General features: G+C 48.3%; 1 protein-coding gene across 1 annotated transcript in view; it reads right to left on the bottom strand.

The window, feature by feature from the left end:
- Nucleotides 1-24,682, bottom strand: part of LOC138653074 (tyrosine-protein phosphatase non-receptor type 9-like) — a 75,120-nt gene extending 50,438 nt beyond the window's left edge. The window contains exon 1 of the mRNA XM_069743190.1: nucleotides 24,439-24,682. Within this exon, the coding sequence (XP_069599291.1) occupies nucleotides 24,439-24,474 (36 nt within the window). The 5' untranslated portion in view covers nucleotides 24,475-24,682. The remainder of the gene's footprint in view (nucleotides 1-24,438) is intronic.
- Between the last annotated feature and the right edge of the window lie 219 nt (nucleotides 24,683-24,901).

Genomic DNA, 24,901 nt, shown 5'->3' with positions numbered 1-24,901 from the left:
CAGAGTGTAGGATGGATTGGAGTGGTGCCAGAGTGCTAGAGGGGAGTCCAGAGAGTAGGAGGTTGCAGTAGTCAAGGCGGGAGATGATAAGGGCATGCACTAGCGTTTTTGCAGTGTTGCGGTCAAGGAAAGCACGGATCCGGGAAATATTTTTGAGTTTGAGACGACAGGAGGAGGCAAGGGCTTGGATATGTGGCTTGAAAGAGAGGGCAGAGTCGAGGATCACCCCGAGGCACCGGGCGTGTGGGACTGGGGATAGTGAGCAGCCATTGACATTGATGGATAGGTCTGGTGGAGGGGTAGAGTGAGATGGGGGAAAGATGATGAATTCTGTTTTGTCCATGTTCAGTTGTAGAAAGCGAGCAGAAAAGAAGGCTGAAATGGCAGACAGACAGTGTGGGATTTTGGTAAGCAAGGAGGAGAGGTCAGGTCCGGAGAGGTAGATCTGCGTGTCGTCAGCGTAGAGATGGTACTGCATACCGTGGGATTCTATGAGCTGTCCCAGGCCGAAAGTGTAGATGACAAGGAGTACTATGCACAGGGGCAGAAGCAATCACCCCAGAGAAGTTGATACCTGACTCCTAAACCCAGAAGCCACCCACTGACCCAGCCTCCTAACCTGCACTCCTCAGGGAAGCTCCAGTAATTAGCCGTCCACATAAGGAAAGTTACATCACTGGAGCTTTTTAGGGCAGAGCAAAGCTGTGCCACTTCTGCCCCTGTAAATAGTGCTCCTCTTTATCCAGCTCAGATGTTCCTCTCTTAGGAACTATACAAGACAACGTATACCTACACCTGGAAGCACACGAGTGCATACCTATAAAAAAAAAAAAAAAACGCAGTAAAACACGCAATGTGTGAACATAGCCTAAGAGTCAGGGTACCGTCTCACAGTGCCATTTTGATCGCTACGACGGTACGATTCGTGACGTTCCAGCGATATCGTTACGATATCGCTGTGTCTGACACGCAGCAACGATCAGGGATCTTGCTGAGAATCGTACGTCGTAGCAGATCGTTTGGAACATTCTTTCGTTGCTGGATCTCCCGCTGTCATCGCTAGATCGGTGTGTGTGACACCGATCTAGCGATGCGTTCGCTTGTAACCAGGGTAAACATCGGGTTACTAAGCGCAGGGCCGCGCTTAGTAACCCGATGTTTACCCTGGTTACCAGCGTAAATGTAAAAAAACAAACAAACAGTACATACTTACATTCCGGTGTCAGTCAGGTCCCTTGCCGTCTGCTTCCCACACTGTGACTGCCGGCCGTAAAGTGAAAGCAGAGCACAGCGGTGACGTCACCGCTGTGCTGTGCTTTCACTTTGCGGCTGGCAGTCAGTGAGTGTGGGAAGCAGACGGCAAGGGACAGACACCGGAATGTAATTATGTACTGGTTTTTTTTACGCTGGTAACCAGGGTAAACATCGGGTTACTAAGCGCGGTCCTGCGCTTAGTAACCCGATGTTTACCCTGGTTACCGGGGACCTCGGCATCGTTGGTCGCTGGAGAGCTGTCTGTGTGACAGCTCTCCAGCGACCACACTACGACTTACCAACGATCACGGCCAGGTCGTATCGCTGGTCGTGATCGTTGGTAAATCGTATAGTGTGACAGTACCCTCAGTATCAGTCTTGGTCTTGGCATATTTAAATTCCCAAAGGAGCATCAAATGGCTGATAAGTAGTGTTGAGCGATACCTTCCGATATCCGAAAATATCGGTATCGGATTGGATCGGCCGATATCCAAAAAATAGCAGATATCGCCGATACAGATACCGGAAACCAATGCAAGTCAATGAAACACAAATATCGGAATTAAAACAAACCCTTTCTTTTCTTGTAGGTTAATTCTACATGAAGGAAATCAACTAAGAATAATGTAGGATGTATTGGGGGAGGTGGAGGAGACATTAAAGGCATAGAGGTTTAGCCCAATCAAATGGAATAGCAGGAATTATTTTTTTTTGTTTTTCTTTGTTCGGAGTTACAAAGATATTGACTATGTTAAGCTTTTTTTATATTTTGTCAGATATTTGTTTCACTACTTCCATGCTCTTCGCCTTCTTTTTTACTTCTCCCACACTTTCTTCTTCATCATCCTCAGCAGCAGCATCTTTTTCATCAACTTCACCTTATTCATCTTCTTCACCTTCTTCCTATTATTCTTTTTTTTTTTTTTACATTCTTCATATTCTTCTTATTCAACTATTCTTCTTCTTCATATTCTACTTCATCTTCTTCATCATATTCTTATTTGTGACATGCATTCCTGTAGTTATATATAAAAATTTAAAGATTACACCTTCCGTTCTGCCTGTCACAAAAGATTTACAACATGATTTGTCCGCGTTCAGTTTGGCCTGCAGTAGCAGGTTTTTTCCAGGGGCACCACGAGGAGGAACGGACTCACCCCCATACACTGCTTAGTCTTCTTCTGCTTATGATTTAGATAATATCTTTTGCTCTGATTTTTAGTCTTATGCTTAATGTTCTGCAGCTTCTTGTTCTGCAGCTTCTTGGTGGTCTCCGGGGTCCTCGTCTTCGGAGTGGTCTTCAGGGTCGTCGTCAGGGAGATCCAGAGTGATTACCAAAAACCATTTCAAAAAGCTTGAACTTGGAAATGTAGCAGAAGGTACAAGAAGGCTGAGGAACTGCAGAGAACCAGCTGACGGTACTGGAACCCGGATGGGTAGCCGAAGGTACAAGAGCGAATGGAACTACCGAGGACCAGCTGACGGTACTGGAACCTGGTTACTAAGCAGGAGGTACCCGTGCCAGAAAGCACTACCAAGGACCACCAGACCTTGGTGGAACTCGGATACCGAGAAGGAGGGACCTAAGCCAAAGGCTCTGCCTGGAACCAGCTGACGGTACTGGAACCCAGGGGGACCTATTCAAGATTGACTTCCAAAGAACCAGTTAGGGTATGTGCACACGTTGCGGATTCTCTGCGGATCCGCAGCGTTTTTTTGAGGTGCAGAAATGCTGCAGATCCGCAATTGATTTACAGCACAATGTAAATCAATGAGAAGAAAAAAATGCTGTGCACACTTTGCGGAAAATCCGCTGCGGAAACGCTGTGGTTTAAAAGAAGTAGCATGTCACTTCTTTTTTCTGAATGTGCAGCGTTTTTATACTCATTCCATTATAGAAAACCACAGGGGTAAAAACGCAGCAAATCCGCAAGAAAAGCGCAGCAAAAACGCACAAAACGCTGCGGAACCGCAAAAAAAATGCAACAAATCCGCAGGTGCGTTTTCTGCCAGGAGAGGCAGAATCCGCACCAGAAATTGCTAAGCCTAAGCCGCAACGTGTGCACATAGCCTTAATGGTGCTGGAACACAGATAGGCAGCAGAAGGTCCACATGAAAAAAAAAAAAATTGCAAGGCCGCGAGCCGGCCGGAGTTACCGAAAACCCACAGTCCTACAGGGGGAGCTTGTCCTATTGGCACTACGAAACCAGCCTTGATTGCCAGATCCCGCTGCCCACATAGGAAGCACCTAAACTGCAGGCACCATAGAGTCGGGTAACCCAACCGCAACCCAACAGGACAACGTATTGGAGGCAAAGTGACCTTGACACTACCCGGAAACAGCTGGCGTGCTGGAACCAGGCTGGGCAGGAGGGAGTACCCGTGCCAAAGACACTTCTAAGCAGCAACTGGCGGTGTTGGAGCCCAGGGATTACAGGAGAAACAGAGTGTAGGCAGAAGCCTAATTGGAGCAAGTTGAAAGGGAACCCATCACCCCCCCCCACCCCCTAGGCGCTTGTAACTAAAAGAGCCTGCACAAGGAAAAGGTGGCTCTTTTAGTTATGCTCCTTGCACACGCTGAAGTAAACACTTATAAAATGCGCCCCTTCTTACCGTGAAACCGTCCCGGAAGAGGGACTTTCCTTCGGAATGAGACACAGCACAGCCGTCATTCATACCCCTTGGCGCCGCCTCCTCAGCGTTGTTTGAATCTGTCCCGGAGCCTGCGATGTTAGGTTTTCCCTTGGGCATACGCAGTTAGTGCTGCCCGTCTTCTGGCATCATTTGATGTCAGGCTGACTGCGCCTGTGCGGCCGCACTGCCAGAAATCTCGCCCCGCAGCGTCTTCTGATTTACTCACACTGTGGGGCTGGGATTCATGGGCAAACGTTGTGCATATCTTCGCCTCTCACTCATCTCCTTCCACCTTCAGACTGTGCGGCGTCAGCTGATCCCTAAGAGCATGCCACGGCGATAAGGGATCAGCTGACGCCGCACAGTCTGAAGAAGGCAGAGGGAGATGAGTGAGGCGAAGATATGCACTGCGCATGCCCTTGAATCCCAGCCCCACAGTGTGAATAAATCAGAAGACACTGCGGGGGCGGGATCTCGGGCAGCGCAGCTGCACAGGCGCAGTCAGCTTGACATCAAATGATGTCAGAAGACGGGCAGCGCTAACTGCGCATGGCCAAGGGATAACATTACAGTGCAGGCTCCGGGACAGACTCAAACAACGCTCAGGAGGCGGCGCACGGCGCCAAGGGAGTATGAATTACGGCTGTGGCGCGTCTGATTAGGAAGGAAAGTCTCGCCTCCGGAACTTTCACGGTATGAGGGGGCACATTTTATAAGTTTTTACTTCAGCGTGTGCAAGGAGCGTAACTAAAAGACCACCTTGTCCAAATACAGCATTAGTGTTGCACAAGGTGGCTCCTTTAGTTACAAACGCCAGGGGGTGTACTCCCGCATTTTACGCTCCCGGTTCAATGGTGTTATGAGGCTTTGCAAGTTGTCCCGGTAGCGAGGATCTGGTAGGGTGTACACCAAATAATCAGCCGTGTTGAGAATGTGGGCGATGCGGTGGTTGTTTCTCAGGCACTGCAACATGAAATCAACCATGTGCGGCAGACTGCCAACTGGCCAAGAAACGCTGTCCCCTGCTTGAGGCGTCATCTCTGCCTGCTCTGCATCACCCCACCTTCGCTCTACATACTGACTACTAGAGCATTGTGTACCTCCCTCCTCTGGACAGATGTCTTCCTCCTCCATTGACTCCTCCTCACAAAGTGTCCCCTGCCTAGGCCTTTGTGAGGAACCACTTTGCGCAGACTGTCCAGAAGCAGATGGCGTTTGTGACTCCTCATCCTCCACCTCTTACACAACCTCCTCCCTTAGTGCTTGCAGTGTTTTTTCAAGCAGGCAGATAAGGGGGATAGTCATGCTGACTAGTGCATCATCTGCACTCGCCATCCGCGTGGAATCATCGAAGGAACGCAAAACGTGGCAGATGTCCTTCATAGAGGCCCACTCAGTGGTGGCGAAGTGCGAACGGCGCGCAGTGCGACTTGTTTGCGCCTGATGCAGCTGGTACTCCATTACTGCTGCCTGCTGCTCACACAACCGCTGCAACATATGTAACGCTGAATTCCACCTGGTGGATAGGTCACATATGATGCGATGTTCCGGAAGGCGGAATCGGCGCTGCAGAACTGCAATGCGCCATCTTGCCATGCTGGAACGCCGCAAGTGAGCGCACTCTAGGCAGACCATGTGCAGCAGTGCATCAAGGTCCGGATAGTCCCTCAAAAAAACTCTGCACGACCAAGTTGAGCACGTGCCAGACATGGGATGTGAGTGAGGTTGCCTAGGCCCAGAGCTGCCCCCAGATTTCGGCCATTGTCACACACTACCATATGCCTGGCTGGAGATTCGCTGGCACAAACCACACGTCGCTCTCCTGCTTGATGGCATTCCAGAGTTCCTGCGCTGTGTGGCTTCGATTCCCTAAAGAAATTAATTTCAATACGGCCTGTTGACATTGGGCCACGGCTGTGCTCATATTGACCGTAAAAGGTAAGCGTTCACGGGTCCATGTGGAGGTAGACTGTGACGGCTCCTGCAGCGGTGATTCACAGGAACTGGAGTATGAGGAGGAGTCAATGTGTACAGACTGGATTCCTGCAATCCTTGGAGTTGGCAGAACACGTAGAGCACCACTCAAGATCTGTCCCCGGCTCCACAACATTTACCCAATGGGCAGTGAAGGAAATGTATTGTCCCTGTCCATGGTTACTGGTCCACGCATCGGTGGTCAGGTGGACCTGGCTGACCGTGTTTAGTAGCACGTTTAATTTTTCCCTCCACATGCTTTTGCAGGGCAGGGACGGCTTGCCTGCTGAAATAAAAGCGGCTGGTCATGTTATATTGTGGGACTGCCAATGCCATGAAGTTACGGAAGGTGTCAGTCTCCACCAGCCCGAATGATAGCATTTCAAGGGACAGTAGTTTTGCAATGGCAGCATTCAGAGCCTATGCTCGGGGGTGGTTTGCCGAGTATGGGTGCCTTTTCTCCCATGCCTGTGCTACCGATGGCTGTAGACTGGCCTGGGAGTGTGAGGATGACAGGGAACGTGGTGCTTTGGGTGGAATTACCCTGGGTCTCTGTCCAACAGTGCCAGAGGTTCTTCCATGGCGATCCTGTGAGGAAGCCGAACCAGCAGTGTGTGAGCTAGAGGAAGATGCTACAACACGAGCTGAAGAGGTGGTAGGTGCCGCTGTAGGTTGGCCTAGGTCTTCAGTGTGTTTTTGTAACTCCACCACGTGCTTGGTCCGCACATGTTTCCACATATTTGCGGTATTGAGGTTGCTGACACTTTTCCCTCTTGACTTTCTGATTACACAGCTTGCATTTGACAAAGCAAATGTCATCTGCAACTGTGTCAAAAAAGGACCAGGCACTGTAAGGCTAGGTTCAGATTGCGTTAGTGCAATCCATTTAGCGCCTAGCGCTAGCGGATTACGCTAACGCAATGTGATATAAAGGGGTCGCGTTAAACGTCGGAGATCTGCGAGAGCGGGGAACGGACCGCGGGCGTGCCTCGGACGCTGCGCCGGCGCGCCACAAAACACCGGCACATCGCTAGCGCGTGCCGAAAATGGCACGCGCTAGTGATGCGCGTCCTCATTGCTGTTAATGGGCGCGCTAACGGACGCGTTGCACGGCGTTAATTTCGCAGTGCAACGCTGTCCGTTAGCGCAGTCCCATAACGCAATGGGAACCTAGCCTAAGTCTTGGGAGCGCCCGTTTTGGAAGAGGCATGCTCCTAATGGGTGCCGAAGTGGAGGCTACAGGCAACGCAGTCTTCCCCCTCCCTCCTTTTTGGGCCGTTCGGGGAATCTCTTCCTCAGAGCTGCTCCCACCACCTTCCTGTACCTCATGCCATGATGGGTCAAGGACCTCATCTTCTACACTACCCTCTTCCACCAACTGCTTCTCCTGTGTAGTCTCGGCAGCACAGTACGCACCAGAAAGTGGCACCTGAGTCTCATCAGATGCCTACTGAGGTGTGCTGACCGTAGGCACTAGCCCACCCGCCTCTTCAGATTCAGAGAGACAAAGCAGTTGCGTATCACTGCATACTGCCTCTTCTTCAGTTTCTCGAATGCTGCCTGGCTGGCCCCCTCTTTCCAAGCCAAGAGATTCAGAGAACAGAAGTAGAGATGGCTCCAGTCCTGGGCTCTCTGACTGCCTGGGCAATTTGGCAGGTGGTGAAGAGACAGATGGGTGCTCTGTGCCTGAGAGGATGTGGCACTAATTGAAGTCGATACGTTAGCTGCCATTCATCCAACAACGGCTTCAATTTGTTCGTTCTGCAGCAGTGGGGTACAGCGAGCTCCTACAAAGCTGCGCATGAAGGACTGTTCCCTGCTAAAACTGGGGGATGATGGGGATTCTGTGCCTGCTGCGGGCACTGGTGACTCAAGTCCTCTCCCTGCAGAAACTCCATGCCCACGACCACGTGCCTTACTCCCTGCCTTCATCTTGGTAGACTGATAAAGATAGGCAGAAAAGTACTAAGGGCTTAGTGTGCTTATTCTTGAACAGCTGCTAACAGGTATAAGAAACACTAATTTTATAAAGTGTGGACTAGACTTTAATATGAACTAATGTGGCCTACACAACTGTAAAGTGGAGTGTTTGGTGAACTTTATTAACTTTTTTATTTTTTTCACAAAAAGACACTGGATGTGCCCAAAGATGTAAAACCGATAGTATCACAAATGCAGGAAAGTAATCTACAATGCAATAGAGGAAACTCCAAAAATAGACTAATACTAATCTGGCTGGGGCTGCAGGTCACAAGACTGCAGAAAGGCTCCTCTATGTACTCCTATATATTGTTTTTCTGCAATCTAGCAGGATACGGATGGAAATCCACTAATAGAATAAATCAGGAAAAATGTGCAGCAGGCAGCACTAAATGAAAAAAGGACAATGGAACAGTGAGGCAGTGACGCACGCTGAGCTGACTACAACCAGCTGTGGCTGCACAACAGACTACAGTGTGAGCTGCACTCACACAGAGACCTTGCAGACAGCCGTGAACAGCGCTGCAAGGCAAAAACAAGGTTCTCACACAGCACAGCGGTTGCTAAATTAGCCTGGGTAAAGCACAATGAAGCAAATCGCTATCTCAAACTATCCCTCAGTCAGAACAGCAGCGTCCGGTCCCTAACTGAATTCACAACAGAGTGAACCCAAAATGGCGGCGTGGCTTTTATAGTGCATCATGACATCATTTCAGCAGCCAATCACAGCCATGCCAGTAGTTACATGCCTAACATGCAGAACAGGATGTGCCCACACTTCTAATGATTCCTCATTGGCTGAATTAAATCAAACTGGCTCATTGCATTATGGGAACTTCCGATTCCAGTATCCAATATTGCAAAAGTATCGGAACTCCGTATCGGAATTCCGATACGGCGAATATCGGCCAATACCCGATATTTGCAGTATCGGATTGCTCAACACTACTGATAAGTCTCCTAACACCAGTATGTCACATTGTAACTGGAAAGTAGTAAAGAAAGTTAAGAATAGAGTTTCCAAACTAGGGTGTTGCAACACTCCGTTCTAATATTCCATTGCACCCGTATCCTTAAAGCACCACTCCAGCTTTTTTATTTCTTTTTACCACTGAAGTGGTGTCACTTATCCAAGTTCCCTGCCTCTGGTAACATGCATACCAGCCGCCGTCTTCATCTTCTCAGCGCTGCTCTGGTTGGTCTCCAGCAATTTGTGATCTGTCTGATTTCTCCAGTGTTTTTTCCCGGGCGAGCCGGAAGTCACAACGCAATGTAAATCTATGAGAGCCAGAACAGCGCTCTCATAGCCCTACACTGAAAGCTTGTGATTATTACACCTATCACTTACGGTCAGTCAGGAGAAGTTGTTACAAGATGGCAGCACCAGTAACAGCGGAAGACGGCGTCCGTGGAGTCGGAGTAAAATGGACCGACTCGGACTTCTAAAATATATAGTAAATTGGGTGTAGTAGTACAATGCAGGACGTGCTGTGTTTTCAGAATAATTTGGGAAAGTTATGAAATGTCCTATAAATGTCTGTTCTGTTCCTGATCTAAGGTTCAGGGCTTTTAGCTGAGATGAATCTGTACTTTATGTACATGCTCAGTAGTGACCAGTGCTGGGGAGTCGGAGTCAGGGAAATTGAGGAGTCGGAAGTTTGGCTTACCGAATCCAGAGCCCTGCTCACCATGAACCTTACATTAATGGCACCACTCCAATGCTGAAATTAAAAAAACAAAAACTGAAATGGCGCTTTAAAAACGTGGATACAATGTAATCTAGCAAGGATAAGGCAGTAGCCATGATTGGCTTATCTCCATGCCTTAACCCACGTCTTCTCTAAGTTGACTCTGGCGGCAGAATAATGTCAATGAATTGCCACAGCATCATTCAGCAGAAAAAAAGCATAATGCAACAGAATCAGATAGGATATGGGTTTTGTTTTAATCCACCGGGCACAGTAGCCTATTGTTCTATTCATACGGGGGCACAACAGGTTCAGTGGCTTCATGCTATATTCAGTAGTGGGTGTGATGGGGCACAGTGGCCGCATGCTCTTTTCAGTAGGGGTGTGATGGGGCACAGTGGCCTCATGCTATATTCAGTAGGGGCTGTGATTGGGCACAGTGGCCTCATGCTATATTCAGTAGGGGCTGTGATGGGGCACAGTGGCCTCATGCTCAATTCAGTAGGGGATGTGATGGGGCATAGTGGCCTCATGCTCTATTCAGTAGGGGGTGTGATGGGGCACAGTGGCCTCATGCTCTATTCAGTAGGGGTGTGATGGGGCACAGTGGCCGCATGCTCTATTCAGTAGGGGTGTGATGGGGCACAGTGGCCTCATGCTATATTCAGTAGGGGCTGTGATGGGGCACAGTGGCCTCATGCTCTATTCAGTAGGGGGTGTGATGGGGCACAGTGGCCTCATGCTCTATTCAGTAGGGGGTGTGATGGGGCACAGTGGCCTCATGCTCTATTCAGTAGGGGCTGTCATGGGGCACAGTGGCCTCATGCTCTATTCAGTAGGGGTGTGATGGGGCACAGTGGCCTCATGCTCTATTCAGTAGGGGCTGTCATGGGGCACAGTGGCCTCATGCTCTATTCAGTAGGGGGTGTGATGGGGCACAGTGGCCTCATGCTCTATTCAGTAGGGGGTGTGATGGGATACAGTGGCCTCATGCTCTATTCAGTAGGGGTGTGATGGGGCACAGTGGCCGCATGCTCTATTCAGTAGGGGTGTGATGGGGCACAGTGGCCTCATGCTATATTCAGTAGGGGCTGTGATGGGGCACAGTGGCCTCATGCTCTATTCAGTAGGGGCTGTGATGGGGCACAGTGGCCTCATGCTCTATTCAGTAGGGGGTGTGATGGGGCACAGTGGCCTCATGCTCTATTCAGTAGGGGTGTGATGGGGCACAGTGGCCTCATGCTCTATTCAGTAGGGGCTGTCATGGGGCACAGTGGCCTCATGCTCTATTCAGTAGGGGGTGTGATGGGGCACAGTGGCCTCATGCTCTATTCAGTAGGGGGGGTGATGGGATACAGTGGCCTCATGCTCTATTCAGTAGGGGTGTGATGGGGCACAGTGGCCGCATGCTCTATTCAGTAGGGGTGTGATGGGGCACAGTGGCCTCATGCTATATTCAGTAGGGGCTGTGATGGGGCACAGTGGCCTCATGCTCTATTCAGTAGGGGGTGTGATGGGGCACAGTGGCCTCATGCTCTATTCAGTAGGGGGTGTGATGGGACTCAGTGGCCTCATGCTCTATTCAGTAGGGGATGTGATGGGGCACAGTGGCCTCGTGCTATATTCAGTAGAGGGTATGATGGGGCACAGTGGCCTCATGCTATATTCAATAGGAGGGAGAACAGTGGCTTTGAGTTATATTTGGTGTAAAGGAGGTGGTCACAGCGCTTTCAGGTTATACTCCATTAGGTGGGTGGGTGGGCACAATAACTTCATGCTCTATTCAGTTGGTTGTGCTACACAGCGGCTTAATGCTATATTCCATTCAGAAGCAATCGAGAGAGCTGGAGGGTAAGTAACAGCAACAAATTCACCCATTGGAGCCATAAGATTCAGATGACAATAGCCTGACATGATTTATAGGTGGTGTATGCATATCATGTATTTAGGTTTTTTTATTTGTATGAAATTTATTTGGTATGTGGAGTACCCAGAGGTATTTCCCCAGGGTTGGGAAACACTGATATGGACACATAGCTTTCAAGTACACAAGACTGAATTTTCGATATTTATTCTGCACAGTTTGTAAGGTATTTTCAATTAGCCATGGACCTAAATCATAAAAAAAAAAAAGTAAAAACTGAAACATGAGAAATCCAGCAAAAACACTAGGAGTAGATGAACAGACAACAGACATTTTGTTTGCAGTATGTTCCCATAGGGTCAAGTCTGCACCGGAGCTGTAGAAGGACTAGGAAATAACTGAATATTAGGAAACGTTTTGTTTCTTTAAAGTATTTTAGAGAAGAAAAAAAAATGGTTGCAATCCTTTCTGAATCACAAAATTAGGGAACCCCAGAGAGGAAATACTCAAGTGTAATACTAAGAAGACAAACGTCAATGAAGAATGAGGAAGAGCCTGCATAAAAGGCAGATGCTAGCCAACCGTGACACATGGTATGACACATGGTATAGTCGTCTCATGGAAGTGCAGGAAGTACAGCTTTCAGGTATGTTGTGCCAATGTTTCACCTGCTGCCAATAAGCTGGAGAATGACACATTAATGTACAATGTAAAAATCCTCTGAAGAATGGCATGTTAACTGATCACTGTGATTAATATTAAAGTATTAATTAAAATACCACAATCAAAATTTACAACATGACCATTCCTTTGCTTGTATTCGAGTGTCGAAAACAGGAAGGAGTGGATCTCATCCTATCCTACATGTGGTAAATGGAATCGATCACAAAATTACTTGCTGTTTAAAAAAAAAACAACTACGGTATGTAGCACAAAAACTTGATTTAACCCCTTCATGACCTTGGGATTTTCCGTTTTTCGCTCCCCTCCTTCCCAGAGCCAATACTTTTTTATTTTTCCGTCAATATGGCCATGTAAGGGCTTATTTTTTGCGGGACGAGTTGTACTTTTGAACGACATCATTGGTTTTACCATGTCGTGGACTAGAAAATGGGAACAAAATTACAATTGCGGTGAAATTGCAAAAAAAGTGCAATCCCATGCGTGTTTTTGTTTGGCTTTTTTTGCTAGGTTAACTAAATGCTAAAACTGACCTGCCATTATGATTCTCCAGGTCATTACGAGTTCATAGACACCAACATGTCTAGGTTATTTTTTTATCTAAGTGGTGAAAAAAATTCCAAACTTTGCTAAAAAAAAACAACCCAAAATTTGATAAATTTTCCGATACCCGTAGCGTATTCATTTTTTGTGATCTGGGGTTGGTGATGGCTTATTTTTTGCGTGCTGAGCTGACGTTTTTAAGGGGAACCTGTCACCCCGAAAATCGCGGGTGAGGTAAGCCCACCGGCATCAGGGGCTTATCTGCAGCATTCTGTAATGCTGTTGATAAGCCCCCGATGTTACCTGAAAAAGGAGAAAAAGACATTAGATTATACTCACCCAGGGGCGGTCCCGCTGCTGGTCAGGTCAAACGGGCGTCTCTGGTCCGCTACGGCGCCTCCCATCTTCATTACAAGACGTCCTCTTCTGATCTTCAGCCACGGCTCCGGCGCAGGCGTACTTTGCTCTGCCCTGTTGAGGGCAGAGGATAGTACTGCAGTGCGCAGGCGCCGGAAAGGTCAGAGGCCCGGCGCCTGCGCACTGCAGTACTTTGTCTGCCCTCAACAGGGCAGAGCAAAGTACGCCTGCGCCGGAGCCGTGGCTGAAGATCAGAAGAGGACGTCTTGTAATGAAGATGGGAGGCGCCGCAGCGGACCGGAGACGCCCATCTGACCTGACCAGCAGCGGGACCGCCCCTGGGTGAGTATAATATAACCTTTTTTTCCCTCCTCTTTCAGGTAACATCGGGGGCTTATCTACAGCATTACAGAATGCTGTAGATAAGCCCCTGATGCCGGTCTGCTTACATCACCCGTGAATTTCGGGGTGACAGGTTCCCTTTAATGATACTTTCTTTTGATCGCCCGTTATTGCATTTTTTTCTCGCTGTGCTGTTTAGCCATCAGGTTAATTTTTTTTTTTTTTTTTTTTTTTTTATATAGATCGGGCGATTCTAAAAGCGGCAATACCAAATATGTGTATATTTGATTTTATTTTTATTGTTTTATTTTGAATGGGGCGAAAGGGGGAGCGATTTAAACTTTTATATTTATTTTTTTCATATTTTTTTAAAACATTTATTTTTACTTTTGCCATGCTTCAATAACCTCCATGGGAGGCTAGAAGCTGGCATAGCCTGATCGGCTCTGCTACATTGAGGCGAAGCTCAGATCGCTCCTATTTAGCTGAATTGCAGGCTTGCTATGAGTGCCGACCACAGGGTTGCGCTCACAGCAAGCCGGCATCAGCAACCATAGGTCTCAAAGAGACCTCTGGTTACTATGCCGACGCATCGCTGACCCCTGATCATGTGACGGGGGTCAGCGATGAGCGCATCTCCGGCCGCACGGCCGGAAGCGGTAGTTAAATGCCGCTGTCAGCGTTTGACAGTGGCATTTAACTAGTTAATAGTGGCGGGTGGATCGCGATTTCACTCGCCGCTATTGCGGGCACATGTCAGCTGTTCAAAACAGCTGACATGTCCCGGCTTTGATGTGGGCTCACCGCCGGAGCCAACATCAAAACAGGGGATCTGACCTCGGACGTACTATCCAGTTCGAGGTCAGAAAGGGGTTAATGACCGAGGGTATTTCAGTTTGAGTTGTTTTTTTGCTCCCCTTCTTCCCAGAGCAATAACTTATTTTTCGGACAATAGTGCCATGTGAGGGCTTGTTGTTTGCGGGACAAGTTGTACTTATGAAAAACATCATTGGTTTTAACATGTTGTGTACTGGAAGAAGGGGGAAAAAAATCTCAAGTGTGGTGAAATTGCAAATAAAATCGCAATTCTCCATTTTTTTTTTATTTTTATTTTTACCATGTTCACTAAATGCCAAAACTGACCTGCCATTATGATTCTCCAGGTGATTACGAGTTCATAGACACCAAACATGTCTAGGTTCTTTTTTAAGTGGTGAAAAAAAATCCAAAGTTTAAAAAAAAAAAATAGCGCCGTTTTCCGATACCCGTAGCGACTATTTTTCGTGATCTGGGGCCGGGTGAGGGCTTATTTTTTGAACACCGAGCTGAAATTTTTCTTGATACCATTTTGGTGCAGATACGATCTTTCGATTGCCCATTATTGCATTTTAACGCAATGTTACAGCGACAAAAACAAAAAACAAAAAAAACCACGTAATTTTGGGGTTTTTTCTTTCTCATTACGCTGTAGTAATCGGGTTAATTTTTTTACATTGATAGATCGGGTGCTTCTGAACGTGGTGATACCAAATATGGGACGAAAGGGGGGCGATTTGAACTTTTATATTTTTAATTTATTTTTTTTTTTGCACGCTTCAATAGTCTCCATGGGAGACTAGAACCTACACTACTTCGATCACTTCTGCTACAAACAGGCGATAACTTGCTACGAGCGCTCATAGCAATCTGGCAATGACAACCATAGAGGTCTGCTTCAGACCTCTGGTTGTCATGCCGACCCCTCGGGTGACCCATGATCCTGGGACGGGGGTCACCGATGGGCAGGATTTTATGACGCGCTTCCAGTAAGAGCGAGTTAAATGCCACTGTCAGATTGACAGCGGCATTTAACTAGTTAACTAATTAACAATTGCGATTCCACCCGCGGCTGTTGAGGGCACATGTCAGCTGTATATATCAGCTGATGTGCCCAGAAAGGTACGGGCTCAGTGATGGAGTCCGCACCAAACAAGGGGAGTCTGACATGGGCGTACTATCTCACCCATCGTCGGAAAAGGGTTGATCAATTTTCAAAAAAAGTTTTCAGCAGGTTCCTCATCCTCAGAGGCAGGATTACAGTAACAGGTAACACCTCTATACACAACTGATAAGTCAGGATTCACCATTTACATTAGACACTAATACAAAACATAGGGTTTGAGCATTGTGACTAAAAGTACCTTCACACTGAGCGACTTTAGAACGATAACGATAGCGATCCGTGACGTTGCAGCGTCCTGGATAGCGATATCGTTGTGTTTGACATGCAGCAGCGATCAGGATCCTGCTGTGACATCGCTGGTCGGAGCTAGAAGGCCAGCACCTTATTTCGTCGCTGGATCACCCGCTGACATCGCTGAATTGGCGTGTGTGACGCCGATTCAGTGATGTCTTCACTTGTAACCAGGGTAAACATCGGGTTACTAAGCGCAGGGCCACGCTTAGTAACCCGATGTTTACCCTGGTTACCATTGTAAATTAAAAAAAAAAAAACAAACAAACAAAAAAAAAAAAACACTACATACTTACATTCCGGTGTTTGTCGCGTCCCTTGCCGTCAGCATCCCTGCACTGTGTCAGCGCCGGCCGGCCGTAAAGCAGAGCACAGCGGTGACGTCACCGCTCTGCTTTACGGCCGGCGCTTACACAGTGCAGGGAAGCTGAAGGCGGGGGACCTGACTGACACCGGAATGTAAGTATGTAGTGGGTTTTTTTTTTTTACATTTACAATGGTAACCAGGGTAAACATCGGGTTACTAAGCGCGGCCCTGCACTTAGTAACCCGATGTTTACCCTGGTTACCCGGGGACTTCGGCATCGTTGGTCGCTGTAGAGCTGTCTGTGTGACAGCTCTCCAGCGACCACACAACGACGAAACAGCGACGCTGCGGCGATCGGCATCGTTGACTATATCGCTGCAGCGTCGCTTAATGTGACGGTACCTTTAGTACACGTGTTTCCTGAAACAAAAGGAAGTTTCTAAAAAAGCTCCTGTGGTCAGTGTGAAAATTACACATTTTTTTTTATTTTTAAATATATGGTATGTAATATGTTAAAAAAAAAAAAAAAAGTCAAAACTACTTAACACAATTATTTAAATCAATAGGATTTTCTGATGAAATCTTCACTAAGGCTACTTTCACACATCATGTTTTTTGTTTCAGGCACAATCTGCCAAGTTTTGAAAAAGATGGATCCTTTTTTTTACGCCGGATCCGTTTTTTTTTCATAAGACTTGCATTAGCGATGGATTGCGCCTGATGGGCAGACGTTTCATCCGTTTTTTTCCGGATCCGTCTAAATAGTCGTTTCCCGCGGACGGAGAAAACGTCCAGAGGAGCTTTTTTTGTCCGGATTTTCCAAGCATTTTCCATTGAAATCATGAATATTTTCCATCTCTCTCCTTTTTTCAAGAAAGTCACTGTAAACTCCATGTTAAAAATAAAAACCGGATCCTGCAGAAAAACGGATCCGTTGCATCAGTTTTTTCACTATTTGCAACGGATCCGTTTTTACATTAGCCAGATTGTGCCTGAAACAAAAAACCTGATGTGTGAAAGTAGCCTAAAGGTACCGTCACACTGGACGATATCGGTAGCGATCCGTGACGTTGCAGCGTCCTGGCTAGCGATATCGTCCAGTGTGACAGGCAGCAGCGATCAGGCCCCTGCTGTGATATCGCTGGTCGGGGCAGAAAGTCGAGAACTTTGTTTCGTCGCTGGATCTCCCGCTGACATCGCTGAATCGGCGTGTGTGACGCCGATTCAGCGATGTCTTCGCTGGTAACCAGGGTAAACATCGGGTTACTAAGCGCAGGGCCGCGCTTAGTAACCCGATGTTTACCCTGGTTACCATCGTTAACGTAAAAAAAACAAACACTACATACTTACCTTCGTTGTCTGTCCTCGGCGCTCTGCTTCTTTGCTCTGGCTGTGAGCGCCGGGCAGCCGGAAAGCAGAGCAGTGACGTCACCGCTCTGCTTTCCGGCCGCTGTGCTCACAGTGAGTGCAGGAAAGCACAGCGCCGGGGGACAGACAGCAGAAGGTAAGTATGAAGCGTTTGTTTTTTTTACTTTTAGGATGGTAAACATCGGGTTACTAAGCGTGGCCCTGCGCTTAGTAACCCGATGTTTACCCTGGTTACCGGCATCATTGGTTGCTGGAGAGCGGTCTGTGTGACAGCTCTCCAGCGACCAAACAGCGACGCTGCAGCGATCCGGATCGTTGTCGGTATCGCTGCAGCGTCGCTTAGTGTGACGGTACCTTTAGAACGAAGAAACATTGACCTTATGTTTCCGAAAGTCACCAGTAATTGATCGCTAAAGACAGCAAAGTGATAATCGCAAGGCTGCCAATCCACACCAAGTGTCAACTGCTTGGGTCCAAATGTTAGACTCAGTAAGAGGAATTATAATGCAAATCGAGCCTACAAAATCAATTTAATCAGTCAGAAACTGGAAGAGCAAGCAGCAGCTACCATTAGTCATTCAACCCTCAATTACTTTACTTCTGCTCTTCTTGCCAAACACATGGCACATTTAAGATGTAATTACTCTTACTTGTGTTTAAGGCAGAGAAATTCTATGAAGTGAAAGAAAAAAATTAAAGTCCATACAAACATCTGCTGCACAGTAAAAAGAAATATCACAGATGGCTATATTAAGCATTTGCCAGTAAGCTGGAATAAACAGTTACTCCTCTGAACGCCAGTAGAATTTATCCTCTGATGGGTCGTAGGTACATGTGGAGATCACAGATCCCTCGGTGATGTACGGATTTCTGCAAAAAGCCCTTGCTTGGATCGAAATTTGTTTAGCATTCAGAGTAAGATTTCAGCATCAAATGTCTGAGCAGTGAGGAAAGGGTCTCAAGGTGGTCATCAACAAAAGACAAGTGTTTGACAAACTTGCCAAAAATTAACAAGACCAACTGACTGTTTATGAACATGCCAGACTCATCCTAGGGTAAGCTTTATGAGAGTAGGAGGGATGGAAAAGGGAAAAAACACAACCAGGGGCATCTGGCAAAGGCTTATTGCCCTACCCCTATAGAGAAAACATACATACGTGGCCTGAAAGGGCATGTGTGAAGAGGGGTAAGTAGAGAAAGACCATCATTAGGAGATTACACCTCTTGGGGGGCAATAATACCACTAAAACTGCAGTTTCACCCAGAATAGTCACACAATTGAAAAGGCAAAGATAAAACAAAAGGCACAGTGTTATTGTGCTACGTACAAGTTGTATTATAAGAGATTCAAAAATGAGTGGAGATAAAGGCAAAATAAAGGGGAAGTGTAATTCCCGGATCATGACAACTATCTGCCTCTACCACTGGATTGCAGAAAACAGTACTATCTGCTCTATGCCGCAAGGCTACTTTCACACTAGCGTCGGTATGGGGCGTCGCCATGCGTTGGCCCGAAGTACCGACGCAAACTGCGAAAAAAATAAACAACGGGGGCAGCGGATGCAGTTTTACAACGCATCCGCTGTCCCATTGTAAGGTCAGGGGAGGAGGGGGCGGAGTTTCGGCCGCGCATGCGCGGTCGGAAATGGCGGACTCGACGCACAAAAAAAGTTACATGTAACTTTTTTGTGCCGACGATGCGCCAAAACACGACGCATCCGTCGCACAACGCATGCAACGTGTGGCGATACGTCGCAATGCGTCGCTAATGAAAGTCTATGGAGAAAAAAAACGCATCATGCGGGCAACTTTGCAGGATGCGTTTTAACTCCAAAATGACACATTGCGACGTACGTCAAAAAACACTAGTGTGAAAGTAGCCTTATAGAGAAGACCAAGCATGATGGTACATACACACATTACAGAGCAGTGCCCCCCCAACAGATCATAGTTCCATGATTTCCTAAGGAAACATGGCCTGTTTCTGGCTCGAGGACTGGAGTTAGGGAACACTGATATGGAGCACAAATCTGAGCGAGCACACACACACACGTCTGAGCTTATATACACAAACACACTATACAGCACAAGTCTGAGCACACACACGCATCATTAAAAGGATAATCTTATAAGGAGAGTGTGACAATGAGCACCACACCATTTATGAGTATAAAGTTGCATAGAAACATTTTTTTCTAGTAACAGTCCAGTTTTTCTTTGTAGCAATCCAATAAATCAATAGCATTTCACACTGTATGTAACCACCATAACATAGATCACATATATTAGGTGATATAGGCAGACTTTCAATGAGCAATTTTTTTTAGACCAAGATTAAAAATCAGGCACTGTTTTACAAATCAATTTTGCATAGTTGGAATGTGGAAGAGGCATATACAATAACCGAACGCGTTTCAAACACACTGCGTGTTCACACTCGGTCCGACCAAGTTTAAGAACACACCGTGTGCTCAAAACACGTTTGATCATATGCGCCTCTTCCACATTCCAACTATGCAAAACTGATTTGTCACAACAGTGCCTAATTTTTAATATTGATGTAAAATAATGCTCATTTTAGCTGCTGGATCTTTCCTCGAGATCCTGTGCCCAGATGCAACTCATGAATTCCTTCTCACGGGTGAGCTGAACAAACTTTCTTTCCAGAGTTTCAATGTACAGTACTAGGAATAAACGTTCCCACTGGGAACAGTGGTTGTAATTACCAAAAGAAGTCATACTGACAGTCCAAAGAGATGAGTGACATACAAAGCAATATATGATCATGTGTATGCAGAGGTGCAGTATATAGTGAAGTCACACAGAGTATAAAATAGATTGCATTTTTTTTCCTTTTCAAACAATCGCATAAATGCTCATAAGCAATTACCTGGACAGTCAGAATGGTAGAAGTTTCCCAGATTCCCAAAAGCTATCACAGTAAATGCAAAGACATCGATAGGACATAGGTAAAAAGCAGACTTACACGACCTGATGGTTTGAGGAAGGTTGCCCAACACACGTTTCGCATTAGCTTCTTCGGGGTAACTGCAAAACGCCGTTGGGGTAACCTTTAACAAATTGGGGAGAACACCAAATAAACCCTCACTAGAAAGCCTAAAAATTAACTTGTATTATTTAAAATTATTAAAAATTGGTTAGAGTATAAAAAATGTTTCCCTAATCTGCCTAAATTTATTTCCACTATTATTGTTATATTGCTCACTGCTAACTTTTTAAACTAATTTGGCAGTGCCAACACGTATTCGGCAGAATAGGACAAAGTTAGCAAACTAGTCCCCCCGCGGCAGCATCAGGAGATGGGACAAAGGCTAGAATGATTCAAGATTGCTGTGGGACGGTTTTACTGCGGATCCCTTTGGCATATTTGATGTGCTAAAAGGTAATAAATGGGTTAAAGAGGGTCAGTGAAGGCTTTGTTTAAAAAAAATATGGTGTGTATGGTGTTTTTTAATTTAAACGTATCGGTTAGTAATGGGGGTGCCTTCTAAATGTCTCCATTATTAACCACTGCGCTTGATGTCAGCTGACATCAACCCCAAAACCATCACCCCGCTTGACAATACACCAGGGCAAGTGGTAAGAGCCGAGGCAAAGTGCATGAATTTAGCGCAGCAAATGTATGGGGTTATTTTGTCTGGGAGGGGAAACATTCATGGCCCCTTCCAGGCTATTAAAATAAGCCCACAGCTGTCTGCTTAGCCTTTGTTAGTTATTAAGACAGGGTGATCCGTCATTTTAGGGGTCTCCCTTTTTTTAATAACCAGTTAAAGCTAAGTAGACAGCTGTGAGCAGACATTAAATAGCCTGGGAATCTTCATTTTGTTTGCCCCCTTCCCAGCCTATCAAGACCAGCTCTCAGCTTTCCCTCAGGTGGTTAATAAAAATAAGGTGGACCCCGCACCATTTTTTAAAAGTTATTTATTAGCTAAGTACATGTACAGAAAAATTACACATGCAAAGCACTGATTTAGATATCTCACTGTTTTCTTTCTATCATCTATCTCTGTATTTAAAATTGTTTTATTTAGAAAACTAGCTTGAAATGACAGAATTCCAGTATGTAAAAGCTAATGTAAAAAAAAAACCTTGAATTCATGTAATATGGATAATTGTAAAAAGAAAAAAAAAAACATGACACTCGTCCAACTTTTCAGGAACAATTTTATTTACGCTGAGGAGTGTGAGCCGTTATACTGAAGCTCTTCCCACAAAACTACCGTATTTTTCGGACTAAAAGACGCACTTTTTCCCCCCCAAAAAAGGGGGGAAAATGGGGGGTGCGTCTAATAGTCGCAATGCAGGCTTACCTAGGTGGCAGAGGTGCGGTGGCAGAGGTGCGGTTGCGGGGGTGTGGCGGCAGAGGAGGCGCAGTAAGCGGGGTCCCTTTCCCCGGTATGGTGATGCAGCAGGCCCGGTATGCAGCAGAGCCGGGTGAATCCTCTTGTTATCGGTGGTGGCGGCCATTTTCCGGAGGCCGCGCGTGCGCAGATGGAGCGCTCTGCTTCCCGGGGCTTCAGGAAAATGGCCGCCGCGATCTCCATCTGCGCACGCGCGGCCTCCCGCGGCCATTTTCCTGAAGCCCCGGGAGCAGAGCGCTTCATCTGCACACGCGCGGCCTCAGGAAGATGGCCGCGCCCACCGATAACAAGAGGATTCACCCGGCTCTGCTGCATACCGGGCCTGCTGCATCACCATACCGGGGAAAGGGACCCCGCTTCCTGCGCCTCCTCTGCTGCCACACCCCCGCCACCGCACCTCTGCCACCTAGGTAAGCCTGCATGGTACGCCAGGGACCCCTCTCACGCCATACCTCTCACAGCACCTCCTCATCCCAGCACCTCCTCATCCCAGCACCTCCTCATCCCAGCACCTCCTCATCCCAGCACCTCCTCATCCCAGCACCTCCTCATCCCAGCACCTCCTCATCCCAGCACCTCCTCATCCCAGCACCTCCTCATCCCAGCACCTCCTCATCCCAGCACCTCCTCATCCCAGCACCTCCTCATCCCAGCACCTCCTCATCCCAGCACCTCCTCATCCCAGCACCTCCTCATCCCAGCACCTCCTCATCCCTGCACCTCCTCATCCCTGCACCTCCTCATCCCTGCACCTCCTCATCCCAGCATCACCCCACCTTGCCTCCTGTGACCCTGCTCTGCCACCGCCATAAGATACTGTAAATTCGGACAATAAGACGGACCCCCATGTTATAAAAAATCTTTTTTTCTGCAATTTTCACCCCAAATTTGGGGTGCGTCTTATGGTCCGGTGCGTCTTATAGTCCGAAAAATACGGTATATATCAATCTGCTCAGCTCCTCCTGCTCTATGACATGAGGCCTGCAGATTGCACAGCATTTCTGAGCTGACAGTTTCCCTTAAAATAAAGTTTACTAATGGCAGTACTCTGCTAGCTGTCAGTGAAAGGGAACAATCATCTTGTGCATCAGTACCAATAAAATCTAAGTTTGGCTCACAGGGGATTGTCTGAGACCGCATTCACACTAGAAATGTACTTTCCACCGTACGCCTCCGACAAATGTCACCCGTAGGCCGATGTGTTAAAGAAACATACAATGTAGTAACAAATTTTTTACTGGGTTGATGGAGGAATAGTCTTTTGGCCTCCACTGGGTGAATACATCATAACACAAACTGGTACCCAGGATAAAGCATTTCAGTAAGGGCACACAATCCTATAATTAAGGGGTTTTTATATCAGTCTGTACTCCACTACAGTACTGTGAGCACCCGATAGCTGACTGATATATATTGTATGATGTGCCAATGACACCTCACTTCATATCTCAGGGGCTCACAAACACTGGGCTAAGTATGGTAGTTACAGGGTCACAGTGGGAAAAAGTGGAGACCCAGACTGCTCAGACCACTATTCAGGAGGGCAGTTCAGATGATTGTGTTCTTCTAAAGGTACCGTTACACTAAACGACTTACCAACGATCACGACCAGCGATACGACCTGCCCGTGATCGTTGGTAAATCGTTGTGTGGTCGCTGGGGAGCTGTCACACAGACAGCTCTCTCCAGCGACCAACGATCAGGGGAACGACTTCGGCATCGTTGAAACTGTCTTCAACGATGCCAAAGTCCCCGGGTTACCATTGTAAAAGTAAAAAAAAAACCAAAACACTACATACTCACATTCCGACCCTGCGTGCGGCCGCGGGGCCAGACCGACCCTGCGTGCGGCCGCGGGGCCAGACCGACCCTGCGTGCGGCTGTGAGGCCAGCCGGACCCTACGTGCGGCTGTGAGGCCAGCCGGACCCTACGTGTGGCTGTGAGGCCAGCCGGACCCTACGTGTGGCTGTGAGGCCAGCCGGACCCTACGTGTGGCTGTGAGGCCAGCCGGACCCTACGTGTGGCTGTGAGGCCAGCCGGACCCTACGTGTGGCTGTGAGGCCAGCCGGACCATACGTGTGGCTGTGAGGCCAGCCGGACCCTACGTGTGGCTGTGAGGCCAGTCGGACCCTACGTGTGGCTGTGAGGCCAGCCGGACCCTACGTGTGGCTGTGAGGCCAGCCGGACCCTACGTGTGGCTGTGAGGCCAGCCGGACCCTACGTGTGGCTGTGAGGCCAGTCGGACCCTACGTGTGGCTGTGAGGCCAGTCGGACCCTACGTGTGGCTGTGAGGCCAGTCGGACCCTACGTGTGGCTGTGAGGCCAGTCGGACCCTACGTGTGGCTGTGAGGCCAGTCGGACCCTACGTGTGGCTGTGAGGCCAGTCGGACCCTACGTGGGGCTGTGAGGCCAGTCGGACCCTACGTGCGGCTGTGAGGCCAGTCGGACCCTACGTGCGGCTGTGAGGCCAGTCGGACTCTACGTGTGGCTGTGAGGCCAGTCGGACCCTACGTGTGGCTGTGAGGCCAATCGGACCCTACGTGTGGCTGTGAGGCCAGTCGGACCCTACGTGTGGCTGTGAGGCCAGTCGGACCCTACGTGTGGCTGTGAGGCCAGTCGGACCCTACGTGTGGCTGTGAGGCCAGTCGGACCCTACGTGTGGCTGTGAGGAGGCCAGCAGCAGCCAGGGAGCGGTCGGTCAGATCAATCAGCAGCTGGAGGGAGGACGCCCCGCTGCCCGGCCACACACGGCCCCACGCGTGTACACCCGGAGCTAAGGATGGCGGCACACGCCCTGCCTCACACGGAGCTCCCTAGCCCACAGCTCACCCGTTCCTCTTGGGCCGTTAGCTGTTTCTCCGCCATGTTGCTTCGCGGCTCCGGTTCTCCGGCACATCCGGGCACCTCCCGTGGCTCCGAGCTCGGTACAGACACGCCGCCGGCAGAGGATGCGACTCTGCGTCTGTCTCTCCCTCCGGCCCTGTACAGTTACACACCGAGCTCCCAGCACCGACGTCAGAGTGGCCGCCGACAGTCCCGGCCTCTCCTCCTCCCTTTGGACCAGGAGAGAGGCGAGGCTGTGACGAAGCAGGGATGGAGCTGCCCGTGGAGCAAGGGAGGGGTCTCCGCGGCCATCTTTGATTTGGGAAGAGGTGTGATTGAATGCAGCACGGCCACTTGTGGGTTGGTTTCTGTCAGGGAGACTGAGAAAATGTTATATGGCAGCGGCCCGGCCTGCTCACTGGTAGCCGAGTAATGGCTGCGCTCATTCCTGACTTGTGAACGGAGAAAT

The sequence above is a fragment of the Ranitomeya imitator genome, chromosome 1 (assembly GCF_032444005.1).
Source record: "Ranitomeya imitator isolate aRanImi1 chromosome 1, aRanImi1.pri, whole genome shotgun sequence".
In the NCBI taxonomy this organism is placed as follows: domain Eukaryota; kingdom Metazoa; phylum Chordata; class Amphibia; order Anura; family Dendrobatidae; genus Ranitomeya; species Ranitomeya imitator.
This window is presented reverse-complemented; position numbering and strand designations above follow the sequence as displayed.